The 21,990-nt window shown below is 44.2% G+C and overlaps 1 protein-coding gene across 1 annotated transcript in view; it reads right to left on the bottom strand.

Moving 5' to 3' along the window:
- Nucleotides 1-20,973, bottom strand: part of SH3TC2 (SH3 domain and tetratricopeptide repeats 2) — a gene marked incomplete at its 5' end in the record, with an annotated part of 51,731 nt that extends 30,758 nt beyond the window's left edge. Inside the window, 6 exons of the mRNA XM_080804717.1 lie at nucleotides 292-493; nucleotides 1,592-1,735; nucleotides 3,965-4,070; nucleotides 7,433-7,560; nucleotides 11,024-11,122; nucleotides 20,922-20,973. Of these exons, the coding sequence (XP_080660843.1) occupies nucleotides 292-493; nucleotides 1,592-1,735; nucleotides 3,965-4,070; nucleotides 7,433-7,560; nucleotides 11,024-11,122; nucleotides 20,922-20,973 (731 nt within the window). The remainder of the gene's footprint in view (nucleotides 1-291; nucleotides 494-1,591; nucleotides 1,736-3,964; nucleotides 4,071-7,432; nucleotides 7,561-11,023; nucleotides 11,123-20,921) is intronic.
- Between the last annotated feature and the right edge of the window lie 1,017 nt (nucleotides 20,974-21,990).

The raw sequence follows: 21,990 nt of genomic DNA, 5'->3' as shown, positions 1-21,990 counted from the left end.
TCTGATACAAATGGTCCCCAGTCCCCATACTGAGAAACACTGCCATTTGAAGACCAGGCAGTAGGTACAACGTCCATCTGAAATTTTGAGTGGTCTCATATTTCACCAAATTGTACAAATTTTGACTGTTAAAAAAATAAAGGAATGACAAAAGGGGGAAAAAAAAACCCACCCAGATTTTGTTCCCTCTGTAGGACCGTAGATGACTGTGTCTACAAACCTATCTCCCCTGCACTGTGCAGACCTCAGTCTGCTCTGGGACCCACTCCCAAGATGTAGTTGGTTACTCACTGGTGGAAAGGGAGGGGCAGAGGTTCCAGAGCTGACAGGGGCACCAGACCCCGCTGACCGGTCACCAAGGACATGCCCTCCCACTCAGATTCGCTGTCAGTGATCTTCACGGAGATTAACTCCTTCTTGCACAACGTCAAATACTCTCCTTCCTTCTCAGCTGGCGGAGCCACGGAGCACATGGCTCTGCAGAAGAAGTGGCCTGTACATAATGAGAAAAGCCCCTCCAAGGAGTAGCACTAGGTGAAAAGGGTTTATCACACAATGTAATATTTCTAAACAGAAGCCCCACTACTTTTCTTCCTAGGAGTAAAGGACAGAGCCAAGGGAGAAGCACCACAGGAAATCTTTGTGATCCCAGAAAAACTGGACCGGGGGAGCGGGGGGACAAAAAAGCCACTGGGAGGGAATTCTCTTAAATTAGACACCATAAGCTCAGAGTACTTTGTGAGAGTAAGGTTGAATTGGAACTTTACCTTGAGCCAAAAAAAAAGGGGCGGGTGTGGGGAATAAAAGAAAGAAACAAAAATTAACAGAAACTTAGTTACAACTGTAACCTTCTGCTTAATCTTAGGGCCAAAAAAAAAAAGAATAAATTTGGTTGATGTTTCTCTAACTAGATTTTATAGTAGCACAGTATGACATTCTTTCCTTCAATTGTGATTTGTTCAGCGTGATCACAAACAGAATCTAGAATGCAAATCTAGATTGCACTGCAAATCTAGAATCTAGAATGCAAAACATTCTAAGCCAATCTGACTTTCATTGTGCCTGCGATGTCATGGGTCCTTAGCAGGTTGGTTGTAGCCCCAGTCGGATCCTTCCTTGTAAACAGATTGGCCTATGCTCCAAGAAGTTCCCTAACACCGTTTTCCTCCATCTCAAGAAATCTTGCAAGATTTGCAATTTTATTTCACAATCACATTGTATTATAAAAAGGGATTCTTACTCCTGGATGCACATTAGAATTATCTGGGCAACTTTTAGAAAATACCAGAGCCTAGGCCCCCATCTCTGGAGATCTAATTGGCCCGGGTGGAAACTTGGCATGGGGCATCTTCTCCAAACTCCACAAGGGGGTTTCACACCAGACAATCGGTGAGCCTCACCCACACCTGTTCATGTGATATCAGTGTCGAACAGACAGAGATGTTTGGTGTAATATTGTAACAGGTGGGTCCATTTATGAATATTCTCACCTTGGAAACATTTTTTGCCTCCTTTTGTATCCTAATTACTTCAGGGGCTCTGATAATAAATACCCAGATAAAACCCCACCCCACCCATCCACCATGCTCACCTTCCTGTATCAGGAGGCCCAGGTATATTGTTTCCAGGTGTTTCTCATCCACTGACACTTGGATCTCTGTATCTTCCACCAATCTGCAGCTGAGCCAGTACTTATGGTCAAAGAGGAGATGTTCCAGACATGCAGACACATAGCCTAAGAGGTCAAGTCAACATGATTCCTGAACAGCATGATTTCTGCCACGAGCTGAGCACAGAAAAGGGTGAGGAAGCTCCTTTCTGAAGGTCCCTCCCAGACCTTCGTCCCCAACCTGATCCCATTTAACTGAAATTAGAAGAGCATAGAGAGGTAGCTAGAAAATTTCTAGAGTGAATTGATTCTTCTCAGCATCTGTTGAGAAACACAAGTCATTTTTAAATGACATTTACTCCTTTCAACACATTACGGGTCTCCATAATGGATAATAAGATGACCAAACCTAATTACCTTCTTCTAATACATCCATAGAGGAATTTTGAGATTCTAATCTGAGCTCTGGAGGGTCCTGGTCCCCACCCCCTTAAAGTTTTCCTGACTGAGGTTCAAATTCCTGTACCTCTCCTCCTACACTGTTGGTGGGAATGCAAGCTGGTGCAGCCACTCTGGAAAACAGCATGGAGGTTCCTCAAAAAGTTTAAAATAGAGCTATCTTATGACCCAGCAATTGCATTACTGGGTATTTATCCTGAAGAGACAAATGTAGTGATCTGAAGGGACACGTGCACCCCAATGTTTATAGCAGCAATGTCCACAATAGCCAAACTATGGAAAGAGCCCAAATGTCCATCAACAGATGAATGGATAAAGAAGATGTGGTATATATATATATATATATATACACATATACACACAATGGACTACTGTGCAGCCATCAAAAAATGAAATCTTGCCATTTGCAACCACGTGGATAGAACTAGAGTGTATTATTCTAAGTTAAATAAGTCAGTCAGAGAAAGACAATTATCATATGATCTCACTGATATGAGGAATTTGAAAAACAAGACAGAGGATCATAGGGGAAGGGAGGGAAAAATGAAACAAGATGAAACCAGAGAGGGAGACAAATCATAAGAGATTCTTAATCTCAGGAAACAAATTGAGGGTTGTTGGAGGGGAGGGAGGTGGGAGAGATGGGGTGCCTGGGTGATGGACATTGGGGAGGGTATGTGCTATGGTGAGTGCTGTAAATTGTTTAAGACTGATGAGTCACAGACCTGTACCCCTGAAACAAATAATACATTATATGTTGATTTAAAAAAAAATTCCTGTACCCCTAAAGATGCAGTGGCTGGAGGGTTGTCCATGACCCACAAAGGAGTCAGGATTGGCTTTACCATCCCTTCTCTGATTCTTTCCATCATTCATGCCCAGCATGTGCTCCCTTGTTAAAACCAAACTAGATATTAAGCAAATTGCAATTATGGATAGTATTTCAAGCATTCCTATGAATGTGAGTTATTTGTGTTAACATTTTGCTTCTTTTGAGACATCCTCTTTCTTAAGATGCAAAAACCTGTTTCTTTCCATTCTGACTGTTGTGATTAGGCCTTTTGTGTTTTCTATCATGGCGCTTCCTGTACTTTAAGGTGCTCCCAAATCACCTGGGGATCTTATTAAAATACAGATGCTGGTTCAGTAGGTCTGGGGTGGGGCCTAGGATTCTACTTTTCTAACAAACTCCACACAATGCTGAAGGTGCTGGTCCATGGAGCACACTTTGAATTAAAGGCTAAATGATGTAAATGATCACGGAAGAAGACACACAGTGTGGTGAGCAGGAAATCAACATGACTACGAGAGAAGTTCTACCTTCTAGCCAAGAGCCATCTTGACCCTCCACCCCTATGCAGTCATTTTCTAGAAAATCCTGCAATCTGTGTCCCCTTTAGCAGATAACTCGCCCATCTCTTTCTTTGACTCTTGTCCAAAAACATAGGCTAAAGTATCCACAACTTTACTATTTTGAGCAGCTACTTTGATCTGACTCAAGACTGGTTCCTTTTTTTTTTTTTTAACCACCAATCTGCCTTTCACTTCATCCTTCAAATTTAGTGATCACCAAGAACAGTTTACCAATGGATTGACTATTGAAGAAAGTAGTCTCTCCCTGAAAACAAAGTAATTTGAGAATAATTTGAGAGGATCTAGCCTTTGAGTATCTAGCATTACTCTCAAATGCTAACAAATCTAGCATTTGAGAGTAATAGTTAATATTTGCTTTAGATTTAGTTCCAGGCAGTTTGTGATATTTCAAAATTTAACCATCCGTGTCAGGGCTCTACCTCTTTTAATGATCAGATCCAGACCACTTCCCTAATGTCAAGACCTCCTGATGGGTGGAACCAAGATGTAGGTTCTCTTCCACCCGCCTGCTCCATGTCATACCTAAGTTCAAGTAGGTGGAAAACTTCCAGATTTCCTCCATGGTCTTGAAGGTGATGAGGAATTGAGCCTTCTGGGACTGGATGCCCACCAGCCTGGCTGAGAGGTCCTGGGTAAAGAGAAGAGTGAGTCAGCCTGGGATGCCCGTATCCTGTTAACAAACTCAGACAAGTGCAAAATGTTTCATATAAATTTCTTGATTGTAGTGCTGGGTTTTGGTTTGTTTTTTTTTTTTTTACACCACACACACACACACACACACACACATGCACACACACACACACACAAAAAATAGAAAAAGAAAAAAAGGAAATAACCTAAAAGTCCATCAATAGGAGACTGGATAAAATGAATTCTGATTCATCCATGCAATAGAATATTATGATACTATGCAGCCATAAAAGAGAGTGAGGAAATTCTTTCTGCTCTGAGGCAGCCTCCAAAAATACCCCGCTACACAGAACAATAGCAGCAAAAGAAGGAACCAGGATGCAGAACTACGTGCAATGAATGCTAAAAAAAAAAAATTACGTTAAAAAAAAAAAAAAGAGGATGGGGGAAGGTGAAGAATAAATAAGAGAAGGCACATTGGAAGCAAGTTTGACTGTGAATCTATGTCTAATGATTATTTTTATAAAGTTGACAAATGGAAAAAGCAAATTACACAAAAAAAACAAAAATCATCCACAGTCGTTCCTCCAGGAGCTCATCCGGGTTAACACTTCAGTGTATTAACTTTGAATCCTTTTTCCTATGCATGAGGTTCAATGTAACTACTTTTATATAAATAGAATCACATTCCATAAATTGTTTTGTAGTTTTGTAATCTTTTGAAATGAACCATCTCCCACATCATTAATCAATTTACATTATTTGTAACAGTTACTCATGCCATTATTACATTAACAAAATTCTTAGCATTTCCTTATGGTTAGATGATTGAGTTGTTTTCATTTTTTTACCATCCTGAACAGTACTGTGATAAACATCCTATGGCTAAATCTTTGTACACATCTTTGAGGTTTGACACAAGTAATTCTGAGACGTGCAGTTGGGAATGTAGATATTCACATTTTCCATCCTAAAATGGCCTCTAGAAAGGCTAGGCTGTGCCAATATGCATGTTCCCCCACTCCCTTTTTTTTAATACCTGAGAAAATAGGCCTGACCTACTGTACAGACTTGGTTTTCCCCTAAAATCTTTCTCTGTTGCTTGTCCGAGCTTCTAGAGTTGACTATCATGAGTGATGGTCAGAACATCCTTCCTCCCCCAGGCCAGGTCCTGCCATCAAAGATTAACCCCTGGAACACTGTTGGGTGGGGGGAACCCTGTGGAAAGAAGAGGATAGAAAGAGAGGAAGGAAGAGAACCGATACCAGGCCCCAGGAGTCCCCAGATCCTGTTGATAAGGGAAGGGATTCTGGATAAAAACTGATTTCCGGGAGATTCATCCATTGTTATGCACTTCACTCCTCTACGAACAATGCCTCATTTAACTCACAATAACCCTACGCAAAGAGTACAATTACACTACTTAATCCATTCAAGATGCACTTTTAACACACTTAATCATTTCTGAAATTAAAGATAAAGAAGTGTGACGTCATACTTAATTGGCAGCATTTATTTCCCCTTCTTCGAGGTATAGAAAATATTGCTGCATTTTATAATCAAGAAGCATCTCAGATTTAATAGAAAATGGCGTTATCCGTGTGTTATAGTCAAGGAAGCCCAGGCACAGACAGGTTAAGCAGTTGCCCCAGGTCACCTGTGCTCAGGCTGTGGCCCCAGACGGGAGCCTAGATCTGGCTGACTCCAGGTCTCTGCTCCCTTGCACAAGCTGGCCCAGCTCAACCTTCAGCCCAGCAGATCACCTGACTCAATCAAACCCAGCTCTTGCCCACACCAGAAGTGACTCAAATTTTTAAAAGAACTATGGTGCCAGTTAGCAGCTCATGCCTCCAACTTTCTGAATTCTGGAAATTTAAAAAAAAAAAAAAACCTACTATTTATAATTTCTCTGCTATTTAGGGAGAACATGCCACCACCCATGCAAAGTGCCAAGCTCTCTACAGATACTGACTCACCGGCTCCTCCCAACAAACCAGTCTTTTTTTTTTTTTTTTTAACATGACAGATTAATAGAACATGTTTCCCTTTTTAATTTGTATCAAATTAATTCAGAGACTATAAAAATAACTAGAACATATTAGTTTATCACATGAAGTAATATTCTTTTTCTCCCAACTCTAGTAGCAACAACTTTTAACCATTTCTGACTTTGGTTTTCTTTGTAAGTCCCTCCTAGGGGACACTTGGGTGGCTCAGTCAGTTAAGTGTCTGCTTTCAGCTTAGGTCTTGATCCCAGGGTCCTGGGATCCCGCCCCGTGTTGGGCTCCCTGCTCAGCAGAAAGTCTGATTCTCTCTCTCCCTCTTTCTGCTGCTCCTCCTGCTTGTGCTCTCCCTGTCAAATAAATGGATAAGTTCTTAAAAAAAAAAAAAAGTTCCTCCTAAACTCTAAATAATTCAGTCATGCCCTTCTTCCTTGGTTTAACAACTGAAGGTACTAGCTACCCACTATGAAAGAGGAAGAACTGGGGAGTTCCTGGGTGGCTCAGTGGGTTAAAGCCTCTGCCTTCAGCTCAGGTCATGATCCCAGGGTCCTGGGATCAAGCCCCACATCGGGCTCTGTGCTTGGCGGGGAGCCTGCTTCCTCCTCTCTCTCTGCCTCTCTGCCTACTTGTGATCTCTGCCTGTCAAATAAATAAATAAAATCTAAAAAAAAAAAAAAAAAAAAAAAAAGAAAGAGGAAGAACTGGCTTATTTAATTTATTGCCTTTTTCTCCTCTCATTCTAAAATATATAGTTATTAATTTTTGATTGGCAATTTTGGTACCTCAGGAAAAAAAGTATACTTAGTGGTTACCCATGGTGAGGAAAGGGGATGGAAGGTGTTACTATTTAGTAGATATAGAGTTTCAGTTTGGGATGTTGAAAAAGTTCTGGAATGAATAATGGTGACGGATACTTAACAATGTGAGTGCATTGATGCCTTTGAAATGTACACAGAAAATAATTAACAATGAAAATTTACATTACGTCTATTTTATCACAATAAAAAAAACAACAAAATTCAAATTTATCACATTTTTTAAGAGGTATACTTCATGAGGTAAATATCATAACAATTCTCGTCCTAGACTGGTGAGTCACTTGTAGAAGGTCAAAGAGCCATGAGTGGCAGATTTTAAACCATTTTTTCTCTGACTCTGCAACCCCAGAGATTGCCCACTTCTGAGTCGTGCCTGTTTTTACCAAGCATCAAATGTGTAGATTTCATTCATTCCTTCCTTCCTTTAGCTGTTTTCTTGAGAGCCTACTCTGTTTCCAGCACTGTCCTAGGTGCTGGCGAGGCTTGCCGCAGCCGGACACAAGGCAGGCTCAGCACTGCATGGGGCCACCCCAGCTCACCTGAAACAGGGCACGCACCTCCTGGTCCTCATTCTCCAGCGCCCAGAGCCGCCTCCTGGCCGCTTCCTGCAGGAGGCCATTTACACACCTCTGGGAGCGGCTCTTCACACTGAAGGAGAGCGTCAGATCTTAAAGAGAACAGAGACAGGAATGCCAATCAGGGCAGGCTGGAAATGCAACAAAAGAGAAAAAAGAATTAGGTGAACCCCAATATTTCCCACACCTAAATCTTAAACTGGTGCCCTCATTAATTAGAGATTATAAGTAATCTTCACGATCTCCTGAGCACCTCCTTTAAAATGACCTCCAAGGGGAAAAAAAGAAAGAAAGAAGAGGCTGAAGCCTGGGAATGTTCTGGAATCCCAGGAGTTGCTGTTGTTATTTCTGCTTTGAACAAGGTATATTTCTAGGCTGCCTGGCACCGAGGTGGCAGTGCCAACAAAAAGAGCTAGACATATGCACCTTCCTGTGGATGATTTGTGAAAGTTTTGAACAAATACTAATTTATCTATATATGTGGAAATCATTTATATGTCAAATCTATGATATGTAATAGATAGTCTATACTTTACGCATTATGTATACACCATACATTTTCTCTAAACTGTTTCTAATGATGAGTCCATTAATGTTTTCCAGGATAGTTGCTTAATGTATTAAAGTCTATGTGTAATTTCTTTGAAATGCACATTTATTCAACCAATACTATGAGCAAAAGCTGTCTCAGGTCCTGGGATACAGCAGGAAACAAAACTGACATGGTCCCGGTTCTCATGGAGCTCGTATTCTTTGCGAGTAACTGATTCTATGAACACAATACATTCAGATAGAGAAAAGTGCTAGGAAAGCAATGTAATCAGGTTAACAGCGTGATGCAGTGGTTGCAAGGAGCAGGGGTGCGCCTTGGATGGTGTTGTTGGAAAAGGCCACCCTGAGGAGGTTCATCTTATAACTGCACTTTGCCACGTCTTCTTTAGACAATAAGTAGCAATCTTGTTAATTATCAAACACAATGAACCGAAAAGTCACTGGACTGGATAATCATGGAGGTCTCTCATCAAGCCTTAACTTGCCAGGGACTTTGCAAATCCCTGAGCCCATTAAAGACAGCCCTTTTCATGCTGGCCTGGGTAACACAAAGCGGCCCGGACTCCTATGTTTAAAAGGCCCATTTTTAACCTAGAAGTTCTGAAAATGCTGTGGCTGCCGTCCAGCTCCAATAGGACACCCGCAACTGACCGGGCATGGGTGCAAACTGCGGGCGGAAGTTTTCCACTCTGTTCCTCCCTGGCCTGTGTTCTAACCTCAACCATGCCCTCATGCCCTCCATCTTCAGCCGTCCCACGCAGCCCTCAGTCTGGTAGCCTCACGGATCAGCACACTGACCTCTAAGAGGAGGCGAAGCCAGGGAGGCGGAGTCACACAGACCTGGGCTCAAGGCTTGGCTCTGCCCTCGCTCACTGTGCCATGCTGAACAGTTAATTATCTCTCTACACTTGACTTTTCCCATTAGCAAAATGACTTGCCGAGTATCTATTTCACAGGGCTCTTAAAAGGCTTACAAAGGAGATTATGCATATAAAGCTTTTTGTTCAATGCCTCCTACATAATAAATATTCAATTAACACATTAAGCGTTAGCTGTTGACTCTCACCCCAGCACTGCAGGGATTACTGTTCCTCTGCCCTCCTCTTGTCACACCTATAATCAACCCTGACTCTGACTGATTCTGTGACTTTTTTTTTTCACCAAATGCATCTCTCCTGTCCTTCCAAAGTCTGATCCAAACTCCCTTCTAGAATCTTTCACAATAGTCCCCCGTGAATGACAGCCTTCAGTGTGGATCTCCTTGCCCCGAATATGAATCCATGGATATGTCACTCAAAAGACCTGAATTTAAATAAGCAAACTGCTTTTGAGATCTCGAGGTGTAAGAGCTGCCACTCAGAACCTCCCGCCTGGGCCCACTGTGGGATCCAATGGTGCCCTCAGCATCACCAGACAGGGGAATAAATCAAGTTCACTCCAGTGTTAGTATGAAATACACTTTGCCATTTTTTTTTAAAGTCCTTCTGAATACCGGTGGTTTAATCATGCTAATGTATCTGATTGATTTTGTCCGTGACTCTTCCGCATGAAGGAGAGATTGGAGGCTGGGGTAGAATGTCCCCTTCTCACTCAGTGACTTTCCTGGAAACAGCATCACGGTGGAAAATGCTAAAAGACAGACAAGTTCAGCCCCTCATTTGTTCATTGGGCTTCACGCACTGATAAGGCAAAATGCTGACCGCACTGCTTTCTGGAAACAACAGGTGGCGGGTCACCTTTTGTCAAGGACAGCCCAAGCTAACAGGCAAAGAAGCAGATTGATACAAGAACAAGAAAGGGCAAGGATTTCTCATGGCCAGCCCAGCAGTTTGACTGAATTTGCAACTGGGGAAGGAAAGAACCTGGTATGACATGTACACACTATCTATTTACCTGGTCTCTGTCCTTTGAACCATTCTTAATGTAAATCTTTTTCACAAATCAGTCGTTTGTCTGCCCAAGAGAAGTACGTGTTTGGAGGGACAATGAAGCATGGCGGCTATGAACAAAGACGGGGGCTTAACCCCTGTCTCATCACAGACTAGCCGTGTGTGCTGCAGTGGGGAGGTTGCCTTCCTCTCTGAGACTCTGGCACCTTTGACATGGGGTATTTGGGGGCACCTCTTAGACGTGTGCACGTGAGAATGAGAGGCAGTCATTTAGCACCTACTTGGCACACGACTTGCCCTCCAAAATGGCCCCTGTTACTGTAGGACAGATGCTGGATCTTCCGCGGGTTGATCCCGACAGCTTTCAGCACAAAGTTCAACCCAGGCTTAGCGCCCTCTGCTGCCACCTTCCCGCCGGTTCTGCTGAGGTCTCTAACCCAGAGCCTTGTGAAAGGCATGTCTTGAGAATAAGATTTCCTTCACGTTAATTTCAAAATCTTGTTCTGCTTCTGAAAGATTCATAGAGGGGCTCTTCTGCTCATCGCCTCTCACCCCGCATAATCAACCCTTTATTCACTTACGCATTTATTTAACAAGGGCTTATCGAGAACCTGCTATGTATAAGGTACTGTATATAGACTACAAATATGACCTGCAAATATTTACTCAACCCTTTGTGTATTTATTTACCAAACGTTTTCTGAAAAACCAGCCATGTATAAATAACTCTTTAGGATGCCATGTAGAATAAATATAGAAGTATCCCCCAAATTAACACTGCCCTCTGGCACCTTAAAATTTAATTGCTGATATACTGTTTTTGTAGAGCAAATATGTATGGAGCTCCTAATATGGGCCAGATTGTGAAGGTCTTTGAGTGTTCACCTGAAAAGCTTTCATCTTGCAGGCAATGGAGAGCACTGGAAGGTTGGAAAGCAAGTGGATACCGTGGCCAAGATGGTGCCTACAAAGATGCATTTGATGCAGGTGCTTAGAAAGGATAAAAGGAAGGGAGCCTGCAAATGAAAGAGATAAGGAGGGTACTGTGGTATTCTACATGGAAAATACTAAAAAAAAAAAAAAAAATAGGGCTTCTCTTTGGGGGCTTCGATACCTAGATTCATGTTCTGTGGCAGGCAACATCTTTCCTTGTCTTCAGATGAGGCTATAAACTCACTTGATACGGTTGGATCTTTGGAAGGGGTTTCTTTACCTGGAGGAAAGCAAATGAAAAAGCATTCATGTGAGTGTAAGCAAGTTATAAGCATGGACTGCGAATCATTGTCAAGTGACAATTTTTTCTCCAGGGCAGGTGGCCTGGAAGAATTCTCCTTGCTAGCACCCTTGCCTAATAATTATTCAGTACTCAACGGTCATACCTCTCATCTCAATTCTTCAGTAGCCTGAGTATCCCTGTTTTATTTAAGGTAAATAAATAAAACAGATTCCTACCCATGGGTCAGACTGAGTCTCACAGCTGAGGACACTGAAAATGCTCAGTATATGTTGAAACTGCAAGGTCATTATAGATCTGACTGCAGCAAGGTTTAATTAAGGTCCGTGGCTGGATAACGGAAGTGCTGGAGCAGAGTCAGGGAAGGTGGCATCATGAGAGAGATGGCGGGACATGCTTGTAATGGACTTGAAATGTATTGATGGCCCCCAGACTGTTTGCCCACTAGAGTCCTGTATGGGGCCTCTCCTCAGATCTCCAAAATGTTCCTGTCTTTGCCGCTGTCGATTTGGAGCAGAAAGGGGAAGAAAGAAGATCCTGGTGAGACCTAGGCTTAGGGAGGAGGCACTTCTGACAGCAGAGAGTTGAAAAGAGAAGAGAGTACAGCTGTAAAGCATGAGGCAGTGGATATAAACGAATAAAGGGAAATTTCATAAGCACCACTGTGAAATGGGGGCCTCCCTCGTGGTATCCCCAAGATACAAGAGAACTCAGGTCTGTAACACATTATTTTTATTTACTCTTTTCCTTTGACCATGAGACTGTTCAAGGACTATACCAGGGTGGGGAGTCAGAATATTATAAGCACTGCCTGGGCTGGAAAGAGGGATTAGGAATCTTGGCTCTACCACTGTTTGCAAGCCCCTCACTTCTCCCAGTTTCTTTGATTGTAAAATTGTGCTGGATCGGAGTCCAGCAGACCTACCCATTTTGCATTGTGGACCTGTTCTTCTACTGATGCAGCCCAAGACCGATAAAGGACCAGCCATCACACTCCATCCACTTACTGCTGATGAATGCTGACCCCAGATCCTCACACAGCTGCCAGGAGTCTGGGCCTCCGCTCCCTGCTCCAGGCCTACGCAGCGAGATTTTTGACACCAAGTGTCACCCATTTTGACACCCAAGTGGAGGACCTTCCATTTCTTCATAGCGGGAGCAGTTAGCACTTTTGGGGTTGATGTATAGGGAGAATGAAATGGACTTGGGTTTGAATAGGCAGAAGGAAGGACCCGTCAGCTCACAGCTTCTCGTCTTGTTAGGGGTTCAGTGTTGAAAGCTTAGCGGGAAAGCTGAGAGTAATGAGCAATCATTGAACTAGATCGTTTTGTACTTCTGCCCCCAGGAACCAAAGGTAACTGTAGCAAAAAGGCACTGGCTTGGGAATCATGAGATAAGAGGTTGAGCACAAATCAGATTCTCCCATACATTAGTTAATGACCTTGAGCAAGACATTTCATCCATCCGTTTTCTGAGGTTTCTCTTTTCCCACTCGCAAATGACAGATTGATCTGAGTTAGTGGTTCTCAACTCTGACTGCCTGTTTGAATCACTCAGATTGCTTTTTAAAAATAGCAGCGCCTAAGCCACATCTCCAGGAAGGCTGATTTAAGTGGTCCATAGTACAGCCCAGCCATAGAAATTCTTTTAAGTTCCCCAAACGATTCTAATTTGAGCCAGTGTTTGGAATGATACATCTAGACTGGTGCTTCTCAAACTTTCATGTGTGTATGAAAGGCCTGAGAGTATTGGTAAAATTTAGATTCTGCCTCAATAGGTTGAAAGCCTAAGGTTCTGCGTATCTAATGTGCTCCTGGAGTTGGGGTGGGGTGTGTTGTCTACTGCTGGCCCCAGGATCACACTTGGAGTGGCCGCCTCCTTCTCTACTCTGTGACAATTTGAAAAGTGATAGACAAAGGGCCAGAGGCCATCACAAACAACATTTTTTCTTTTTCTTTTCTTTTCGTTCTTTTTTGTTATTCTTTCTTTCTTTTCCCCACCCAGTGAATTTTCAAAGTTTGAATTTGAATTGCTTGATATCACTCAGAAATTGGGATATTTTACATAACCCAGATGCTTGGCTTGGCTTTGAAAACAGGAAGATCTGTAGTTTGGGACCCTCGATCTCATGTGGCCCCAGTCGGCTGGAGCCAAGCATTTGCTGTCCCTCTGCGGTCATTCGTTCTTCTCTGACCACCACAGTCTGCACACCGTCAAATTTACTCATTCCCATCTGGCCCCCGCGAGCTTTGAGAGAGCATCCCTATCACAAGACTGCATGGAAAGAAACAACGGCTTAAGGATGGTGAATGCCCACCCTGTAAGCCCTCCTTGAAGAAGGACATTCATGGCCACCCTGCTTTGAGGGAGAGGGCAGGGCAGAAAGCTCTGAAAAAATGTGTGAGGTTTAGAGCAGAAAATGGCAGGTTTCACAGGCCATAATTTATAGACTCCAGGAGAATTACCTAGGTGCTGGTTTTTAAAGAGTTGTCTGTCCAAGCCAACTGGTAGAAAAATAGAGGAGAGGATGCCTGGATGGCTCAGTCAGTGAAGCATCTGCTTTGGGCTAAAGTCATGATCCCAAGGTCCTGGGATGGAGCCCCACATCGGGCTCCCTGCTCAGCGGGGAGCCTGCTTCTTCCTCTGCCTCTGCCCATCTCCCTGCTCATGCGCATGCTCGCTCTCTCTCTCTGACAAATAAATAAATACAATCTTAAAAAGAAAAAAAGAAAAAGAAAAAGAAAGAAGAATGTCTGCATGACTCGAAGTAACCTGCTATTTCCTAAACCGGATGGGAAAGCATTACCAACCCCCCCCACACACACACATACAAATAATAAATAAAATGAAGAACTTTTGTTAATCAAAAGAGGCAAATAACAGAGTGAAAGGTAAGTGAGGGAGTCGAAGAAAATATAAAGAATGTATAGAATGTAAAGAACTCAAATCCAGAATATATGAAGAATTCTAAGCAGCTTTCAGAAACAGATAGGCAACCTGCTAGAAAAATGGACTAAAGGAGGGGTGCCTGGGTGGCTCAGTGGGTTAAGCTCTGCCTTCAGCTCAGGTCATGATCTCAGGGTCCTGGGATCGAGCCCTCAGTGGGGAGCCTGCTTCCCCCACCTCCACCTGCCTCTCTGCCTACTTGTGATCTCTCTCTCTGTCAAATAAATAATTAAAATCTTTTTTTAAAATGGACTAAAGGCACAAATAAACACTTACCAAAGACAATATCCAAATGGCCAATAAATTTATGAAAATTTTCTCAAACTCATGAGGGACATGAAAATTAAAACTCCAGTGGAACACCTCCACACAGACCAGCTAAAATAAAAAAGACAGATAAAACTCCCATCCCATATACAGCAAGTGTGAGACTAAGCCTTGAAGATTTTTTGCTTGGGAGAAACGGACTTGTCAGTTCAAGTTGGGTATATGCATGGGGTAAGATCCAGAAATTCCATTCCTAGGTGCATACTCAAAAGAACACGTATATGTGCTCACCAAAACCTATCTACTAAAATATTCACAGCAGCAATATGGATAATACGCAGAACCTGGCAACAGCCCAAATGTCCCTCTACACGAGAATGGGTAAGTAAGCGCTGGTCTCTACCATTAAGTACAATAAATGAACGGCAACCCGGGGAAACAGCAGAGAGGGACATATTCACCTTGTGAAAATTCACTGAGCAGTACACATGTGATTTTGAGGATAGTTCTATATAAATGGTAAATTTTAATAGAAGAAACATTTAGAAATATTCCTTGAGCCCTTCTCTACCTACTTCACCTCCGAATATCTAGGGGTAGCTCTGGAGATGGGCATTTTCAACAAGCATCTTGAGGATTTCTCTTGTCCTCTAAAGTGTGAGAATCTCCGGAGTCGAGAGAGCCTGTGTACCAGCTGCCTGGGGACCCATGAGCCAGAGGGTGGCCGCTTGAGAGACAAGAAGGAATCTGGAATATTTGGGTGACCCACATAATAGGAAGAAGAGTTAATGGCTGCACAGGGATTCAGAGTTTACAGAGCTCTTTGGCACATGGACTGTATTTCAACATGAAAGAATATGAAGACTTAGTTGGGCCTTAAAAAGGGACTAGAGACAAATCAAGGCAAAAAGCTATCACATAGAATACAGTATGTTTAAAAAGATGTATGATTTTTTTAATGACTGAAAGGAAAGAGACCAAAAGGTCCATAGAGGCTAGTGCTGGGTCATTTTTCATTATCTTTTTGTCTACTTTTGTCTACTTTCCAAATATTCTGTAATAGACGCTCATTTGTTTTCTAACACTGAAGGCAGGTAGAGAAGTGACTAAGAGCTGAGACGGCAATGACACAGTCCCCAGACTCACCCTTGAGCTTCCTCATTAGCCAGATGAGCCCCGCAAACCCAGTCCATGGGGTTCAGGCGGGGCTGACTCCATTCTCAGCTCCAAAAGTAGGCACCAGACTCAAGTATAAGCCGATCACGTTATGTTATCCCATGGCCATATAACCAAGGTGGAGCCGATGAGAACTAGTCCTCAGACCCACATCAGCACTCTGCAAGAAGAGATTTCTTTCTGTTGCACCTGGAGTTGTGGCTATGACAGCCTGGAACGGTGGGGCCTACCCCACGGTGAAGGTGTGCCTGAGATTAAGGCCAAACCCAGTTAAAGTTTAGGAATTTAGGAAAGCTAACTTTCTGATAATATAATTTGGCTATCTTGATCCGACCATACCTAAAGCCAACAACCCCTGGACTTCTCATTTATGAATCAACAAATTACTTTTGGTATAAGCTAGCTTCATTTTTGTTCTTATTATTATTATGGGTGAGAAAAAGTTACTAATTAAAAAAAAATTGACATTTAGTTAAAAACTGCGAAACTCCTTTCCAAAACAGGTATACCGTTTTGCATTCCCATCAGCAATGTAAGAGAGTTCTGGTTTCTGGTTACTCCGTATCCCCCACCAACCTCTGAAAGTATCAGGCTTTTTAATTTTAGCCATTCTATGGGTGTGTAGCTTTATCTCACTGTTTCAGTTGACATTTCCTTAATAACTAATGATATTGAGCATTTCTTTCATGTGCTTATTTACCATACATACATTTTTCTGAATGAAAGTGTCTTTACAAACATTTTGCTCCATTTCATTAGGTTATTTACCTTCTCATTACTGAGTTACAAGGGTGGTTTTTTTAGATTTTATTTATTTATTTGTCAGAGAGAGAGAGAGAGAGCAGAAGGCTGAGCAGGCAGAGGGAGAAGCAGGCTCCCCACTTAGTGAGGAGCCCTATGTGGAACTCAATCCAAGGACCCTGGGTTCATGACCTGAGCCGAAGGCAGATGCTTAACCGACTGAGCCACCCAGGTGTCCCAGGGTGGTTTTTTGTTTGGCTGTTTTTTAATGTTCTGGATACAAGTCTCAGATGCGTGGTTTTCATGTATTATACCTGAGTCTGTGGCTTCCTTTTCACTTTCTTGGTAGATTTATATGGGGGGGGGGGCAAATTACTGGCACAGAGATCAGCAAGATAAGGGGGAATGAACTTTGCATACCCAGAGACAGCAGAAGCCAGCCTGTACGTACCAGAGAGGTCAGGGATCATAGGGCTAAAATTGATAAATAAGGCAGAGTCAGGATAGGGACGGCATTTCAAAGCAAGCAGAGGAATTTAGAATAGATACAGCCAGCAACAGGGAGGCATGAAACATTCTCAAGCATGGGAATACCGTAATAACAATGGAAATTCTACCTGGGGTGTCATGAGAAGGGCAGGAGAGAAGGAAAGATGAGAGGGAGGAAGGCCAGCTAAAAGCCGTATGGCAATCCAGGAGTATATGTGTGAGACTGTGCACTGTGATTTTGGCAAATGAGAGGTGAGGGGATATCGTGAATGATGTGGTATTTTAAAGATAGAAAAGAGAAAGCATCTTGACATATCGAGGATGAGGGATAAAAATAAGGAAGAGGCAATACTTATAGAAAATGAAGAGATAAAAGGGATTTAAGAGATCATTTCGTTCCACTCCTCATTTTACTGCAAAGAAACAAAGGAGTAGTGATTCTACCAAGGTCACGTAGCAAGTTCCTGAGAGAGTCAAAGACCCTCCAGATCCCCGGGGGGCAGACCATGCTGCCATCACGACGTTAACCCGACCTCCGATTTCTGAAGTCTGAAGTCACTAATCTGGAAACATCTCACTCTCAGCGACTTGCTGGATGTGAGTCGCCACCTTCCACCCCAACTTTAAGAAGAAAACTTGAGGAAGGGTTTCCCTGCATGCATATTTTTTTTCCTTCTTTGTCCTGATGGTCATACCATCAGCAGGTTTTAAGATGTAAACCTACACTGTCCTTGTTAGGACAGATGCTAATCACAGCCACGGCTCCATCTCCCTACACGGATGTCTCTCCGATCATCACGTGGAGGGAGGGAAAAAAAGCAAGGTGCGTAACCGTGTCATTTTGTTTCAGTATCAAAATCTTCAGAAAAAATTCTTTGCAATGATTAGGGGCACATGGACATGTACTAAAAGCACAAAATCACTGAATTCATGAAAGTGATGAATGCTAGGAAGGAAGGGAGGGAGGGAACTGAGATTGGGGAGAACTACCAGGAGACCCTCCTTGCCCCTGCAATGATTTTTTTTTTAAAGATTTATTCATTTATTTGACAGAGAGAGAGAGAGCACAAGTAGGCAGAGAGGCAGGCAGAGAGACAGGGGGAAGCAGGCTCCGTGCCAAGCAGAGAGCCCGATGCGGGGCTCGATCCCAGGACCCTGAGACCATGACCTGAGCCGAAGGCAGAGGCTTAACCCACTGAGCCACCCAGGCAACACTGATTTTTTTTTTTTTAAGTAAGAGAATGAAATAAAAATATTCTGAAGTGGATATAGTATAATGTAAAAATGTGCTAGAGCTAGATGGTGAGTTTATTGTTCTGAAATTCTCTATTATCAGTAAGTTCAAAATGCCTCACAAGCTTTCTAAAGTTCATATATGAGGCATCATTCACTATTACCAGCATTCTCCCTCGATTTCCTATTATTATACTCATGATTCACATTTACCAAAAGTGTTGAAAGTTAAAAACACCAGCAATCAATATAGGCAAATGTTCTCTCTCACACCCCCTATTTAGGAATGTAAGTCTGCCAAATTTCTTCGGGAAAGTGTTGACGACTACGGGGCAGTGCTAGAAGCTTTTAGGTCAATGAACTTTGACATGACTTACTCTGTGATCCTCTGTGAGCAACTATAATTTATTAAATAGCAGCCAGACTCTCCAAGGTTCCAGAAAGACAGACATGATGGCAATTGACCAGAACCAGCACTTCTCACCATGTGCACTGGGGAGATTTATGTGAGCCAATGAGAAGCATTATGGGGAACAGATGCCGCAGGCAGAGCCCACGTGTCAGAATGCAGGTCACCTGGGGTGGCCAGAGCCAACATTCATCATCGTGTGACACCGCAGCAAACCAGCTAGGCATCTGTCCAGGACTCAGTGTTACTAAGGACCTCCTCCTTTCCTGCCTCCCTTCCCCTGAGGACTGTTGACTCCCCCTTAAACAGTTATAATGGCAGAAGCAGCCAGAAACAGGAGCACAGTGGAGCCAGGAATTAGGGAGAAGTGTTGTGGGAATAGTCTTTACTAGGGAACAATAAAACAGCCCACAAGTACTGAGGGGTGATCAGAAGCCAGACCCTTCACCAAATCCATGAGATGAATTATCTGATATAATCCTCACCCAAAACTCCGTGTGACAGATAGTACCATTCAATCCAGTTTACAGATAGGAAAACTGAGGTTCAAAGAATATAAGAGATTTGCCCGAAGTCACAGAACTATGGAGTCACTCCAGGATATGTCTCATACTTTGTTCCATTTCTCTAGGATAAATAGGGGAGCCTAACAGGGGGTGTTTATATCAACGGTCCTCAGACCTACAACACCCCTATTATCCTCCTTAGGGAAAGGCCCCGACAAGTGCAGAAAACAGTTTGGGGACATGGCATGAGAAGCTTCGATAAAGGAAATGGCAAGTTGACTCAGAGAAATGGCGGATTCAGGATGCCAACCTTATTGATGCCCCAAACCAGGTGAAACAATGAATTCACTGGATGATAATGTCCTAAGAACTCTGAGGATGCTTTCTTTGGGGTTGGTTGGTTGGTTGGCTGGTTGGTTTTGAGCCACAGAACTCTGGTACATGAAATCTTGGGCTGAGGACAGGATGTCAGACAGAAGCAGATCTGCACCTGGGGCTCAGACAGCAGGAGCAGAGCTCCCAAGGGCACCTCTGCAGGCCATGCCTACAATCCCTCCTCTTATAGATGAGCAAACAAAGGCCTAAAGAGAGAGCTTGATGTGCTAGGGTCATAGAAGTATAATTAATACGGTTGACATTTCCTGTGCTTAATTCACTGTGAGTCAGGTCATTTTAAGTATTTCACACATGGACTTAATCCCTACCACAACTCTATGAAGAATGCATAATTATATCACAAATCTACAGACGGGGGAACTAAAACAAAGAGGGTAAGTAAATTGCTCAAGTCAAGTCTAAGAACCAAGATCAAGCCAGACACTTTGGCCTCAAAGACCAGGTGATTCACCATGATGATGCCTGCCCAAGTGTGGGTAGACTGAGTCAGATCTAGAACTCAGGTCCCTGGCTGTCAGACCAGGGATCCCTCATGTTCCCCCACACTCCATTCAGCGTCTGCTCCTGTGGGGTACAATGGCAACAGGATTTAGGGAAAGGATCTGAAAAGTTTCTAAATCTTAGAAATCTGGAGAAGCAAAATGGTTTCATAGCTAGAGGTTGTGCCTTTTGTGCCAAGGGCATCATTTGCGAATCTGTTTGCCTGGGCTAGGGGTTCTCCTGGGTTCCCTGACCAAGGAACCACACGGTACTCCAGGAAGACATGGAATCCTAACAAGGGTTAGGAATGATTCCTTGGTGTGACACTCTCCTATCTCCCAAGAAGTCCTCTCTGACTGCCACCTTCCCGCAAACCTGCCACGCATCCTGATAAATTCCCTACTCAAGATGGCAGGGCCCCACCTTGGTCCTGCTGCAAAAAGAAGCAAGGAGCTTCCATTAGGGTGACTGAACACCCCGGTTGCCGGGGACTCTTCTGGTTTTAGCAGTAACTACACCCTGAGAAAGTCTTCGGGTCCAGGCAAACCGGAATGGCGGATCACCTGATGTCAAGTCCCAGATGACTTGACAATTTCTTAAGGCAACAGGTCTCCATGACTTCAAGTTGACGTACAAAAAAAAAAAAAAAAAAAAAAAATCACACTGTAATAGGTAGGAGGCAGGAAATTGCCCGTTTCTCTCTAGTGACAGCAACCCTGATGAAAATAGGTTTGAGTGACAGAGGCCAAATTTATGACCACCCATGGGCCCCAGAGGCACTCCCTGCCTGAGGTTCCTTCCTGACCCAGGGAATCCTGGGAAGAAAAGACGGAAGGGTTAGTCACACCCTGCGAGCGGCAGCCAAGAGCAGCACCGGCTCCTCACAGAGTGAGCTCAAAGTCTCTCTTCAGGAAAAGTAGAAGTTTCCCAGGGTCTACTCCCTTTTTACAAAGCCAGAATGACAAATACTGAACGAAGGAAGGAGGAGAGGGGGGTCAGAAAGCAGAGCCATCTCCCTGTCTTTGGAAAAGTCGCTTTCCTTACCCAGCAGATCCCTGAGTCTTCAGTGGACCAACCACCTCAAGCGAAGCCACAGGCCAAACCCAACCCACCCCACACGCCCCAGGAAACTCACCTGGGCCCCAGGACAGACTCGGCTCCCCGGGAATGCAGAAACAGCCACCCATGTGTATATCATTCTCCCCAGGCCAAGGCCCCTGGGAACACCAGCCAGAAGAGCACTGGGAGGGGACAGCCCCCCGACAGTGTCCCTCCTCCCGCCTCCTCCTTGGCACACTAGGGACCAAAATCCAGCTCAATGCACAATGGAGCCTTTGAGATCCGGCTGCTGCAGGAGGCCCAGGGAGGAGGGGAGGGGCAGCCCAGCCCTCAGGACCCAGAGTCCTCACACTCTCAGGCCTCTGACTGAGGAGCAGCGCTCCTCCCTGCCTCTCTGCAGATCGCTTCAGGCCTATCAGGCTCTGGCACATTCCTCACATTCTAGGACTGAGATACACAGTTAGGTTCCTGCGGGGGAGGCCAGGGTGGGGGAGGAGGGCAGAGACCATCCCAGACATCCAGGCTGCTGTTCTCGTTCTGCCCGGACTGACTGGGCCCACACTGACTTGCCTGCCAATGAGAAAGCCATCCCCACCCAGCGTCTCTCTGGGCACACCTCCCTGGGCTCTCTGGGTAAAGGTGGGGCTGTGAACCCCAGCAGCACCGGGGGAGCGATTCCTCGCCGGTGAGTGTGCGGGGCCCCAGCCCCGGCTCTCAAAGCTTTGGCCAGAAGGGATCTGGGAAATGGCCCGATGGAGCCCAGCACCTTTATAGATGAGACGCTGGAGGACCACGTCTGGTAAGGCTCTGAGTATGCACAAAAACCTGGCCACCCCAGACCAGCCTCTTTCCCATTTCGGCCAAGGAGCTGAGCCGGAGAGTACAGCAGACACAGTACAGAAAACCTCCCGTGACATCTTTCAAAGGAGGCAGAGAAAATATGGCTGAATGTCCACAAGACTGGGCAGAGACATGACTGATTTGGTGACCAAGCTCATGGGTCACTAATTACTTATTTTCTTAATGCCCAGAGCAAAGTTCGGTGGTGAGTGAACCAAAGAGGGAGGAGGGGCGGCCAAAAGGATGCAGGGTCTTAAGGGCTGGCATGCAGGCTCCGTGCAGGCTGGACTAGAGGTCAGTGTCAC

Source organism: Martes martes (genome assembly GCF_963455335.1).
Source record: "Martes martes genome assembly, chromosome: 5".
Taxonomy (NCBI): domain Eukaryota; kingdom Metazoa; phylum Chordata; class Mammalia; order Carnivora; family Mustelidae; genus Martes; species Martes martes.
The sequence above is the reverse complement of the archived record's forward strand: the minus strand, read 5'-3'. Positions and strand labels throughout refer to the sequence as shown.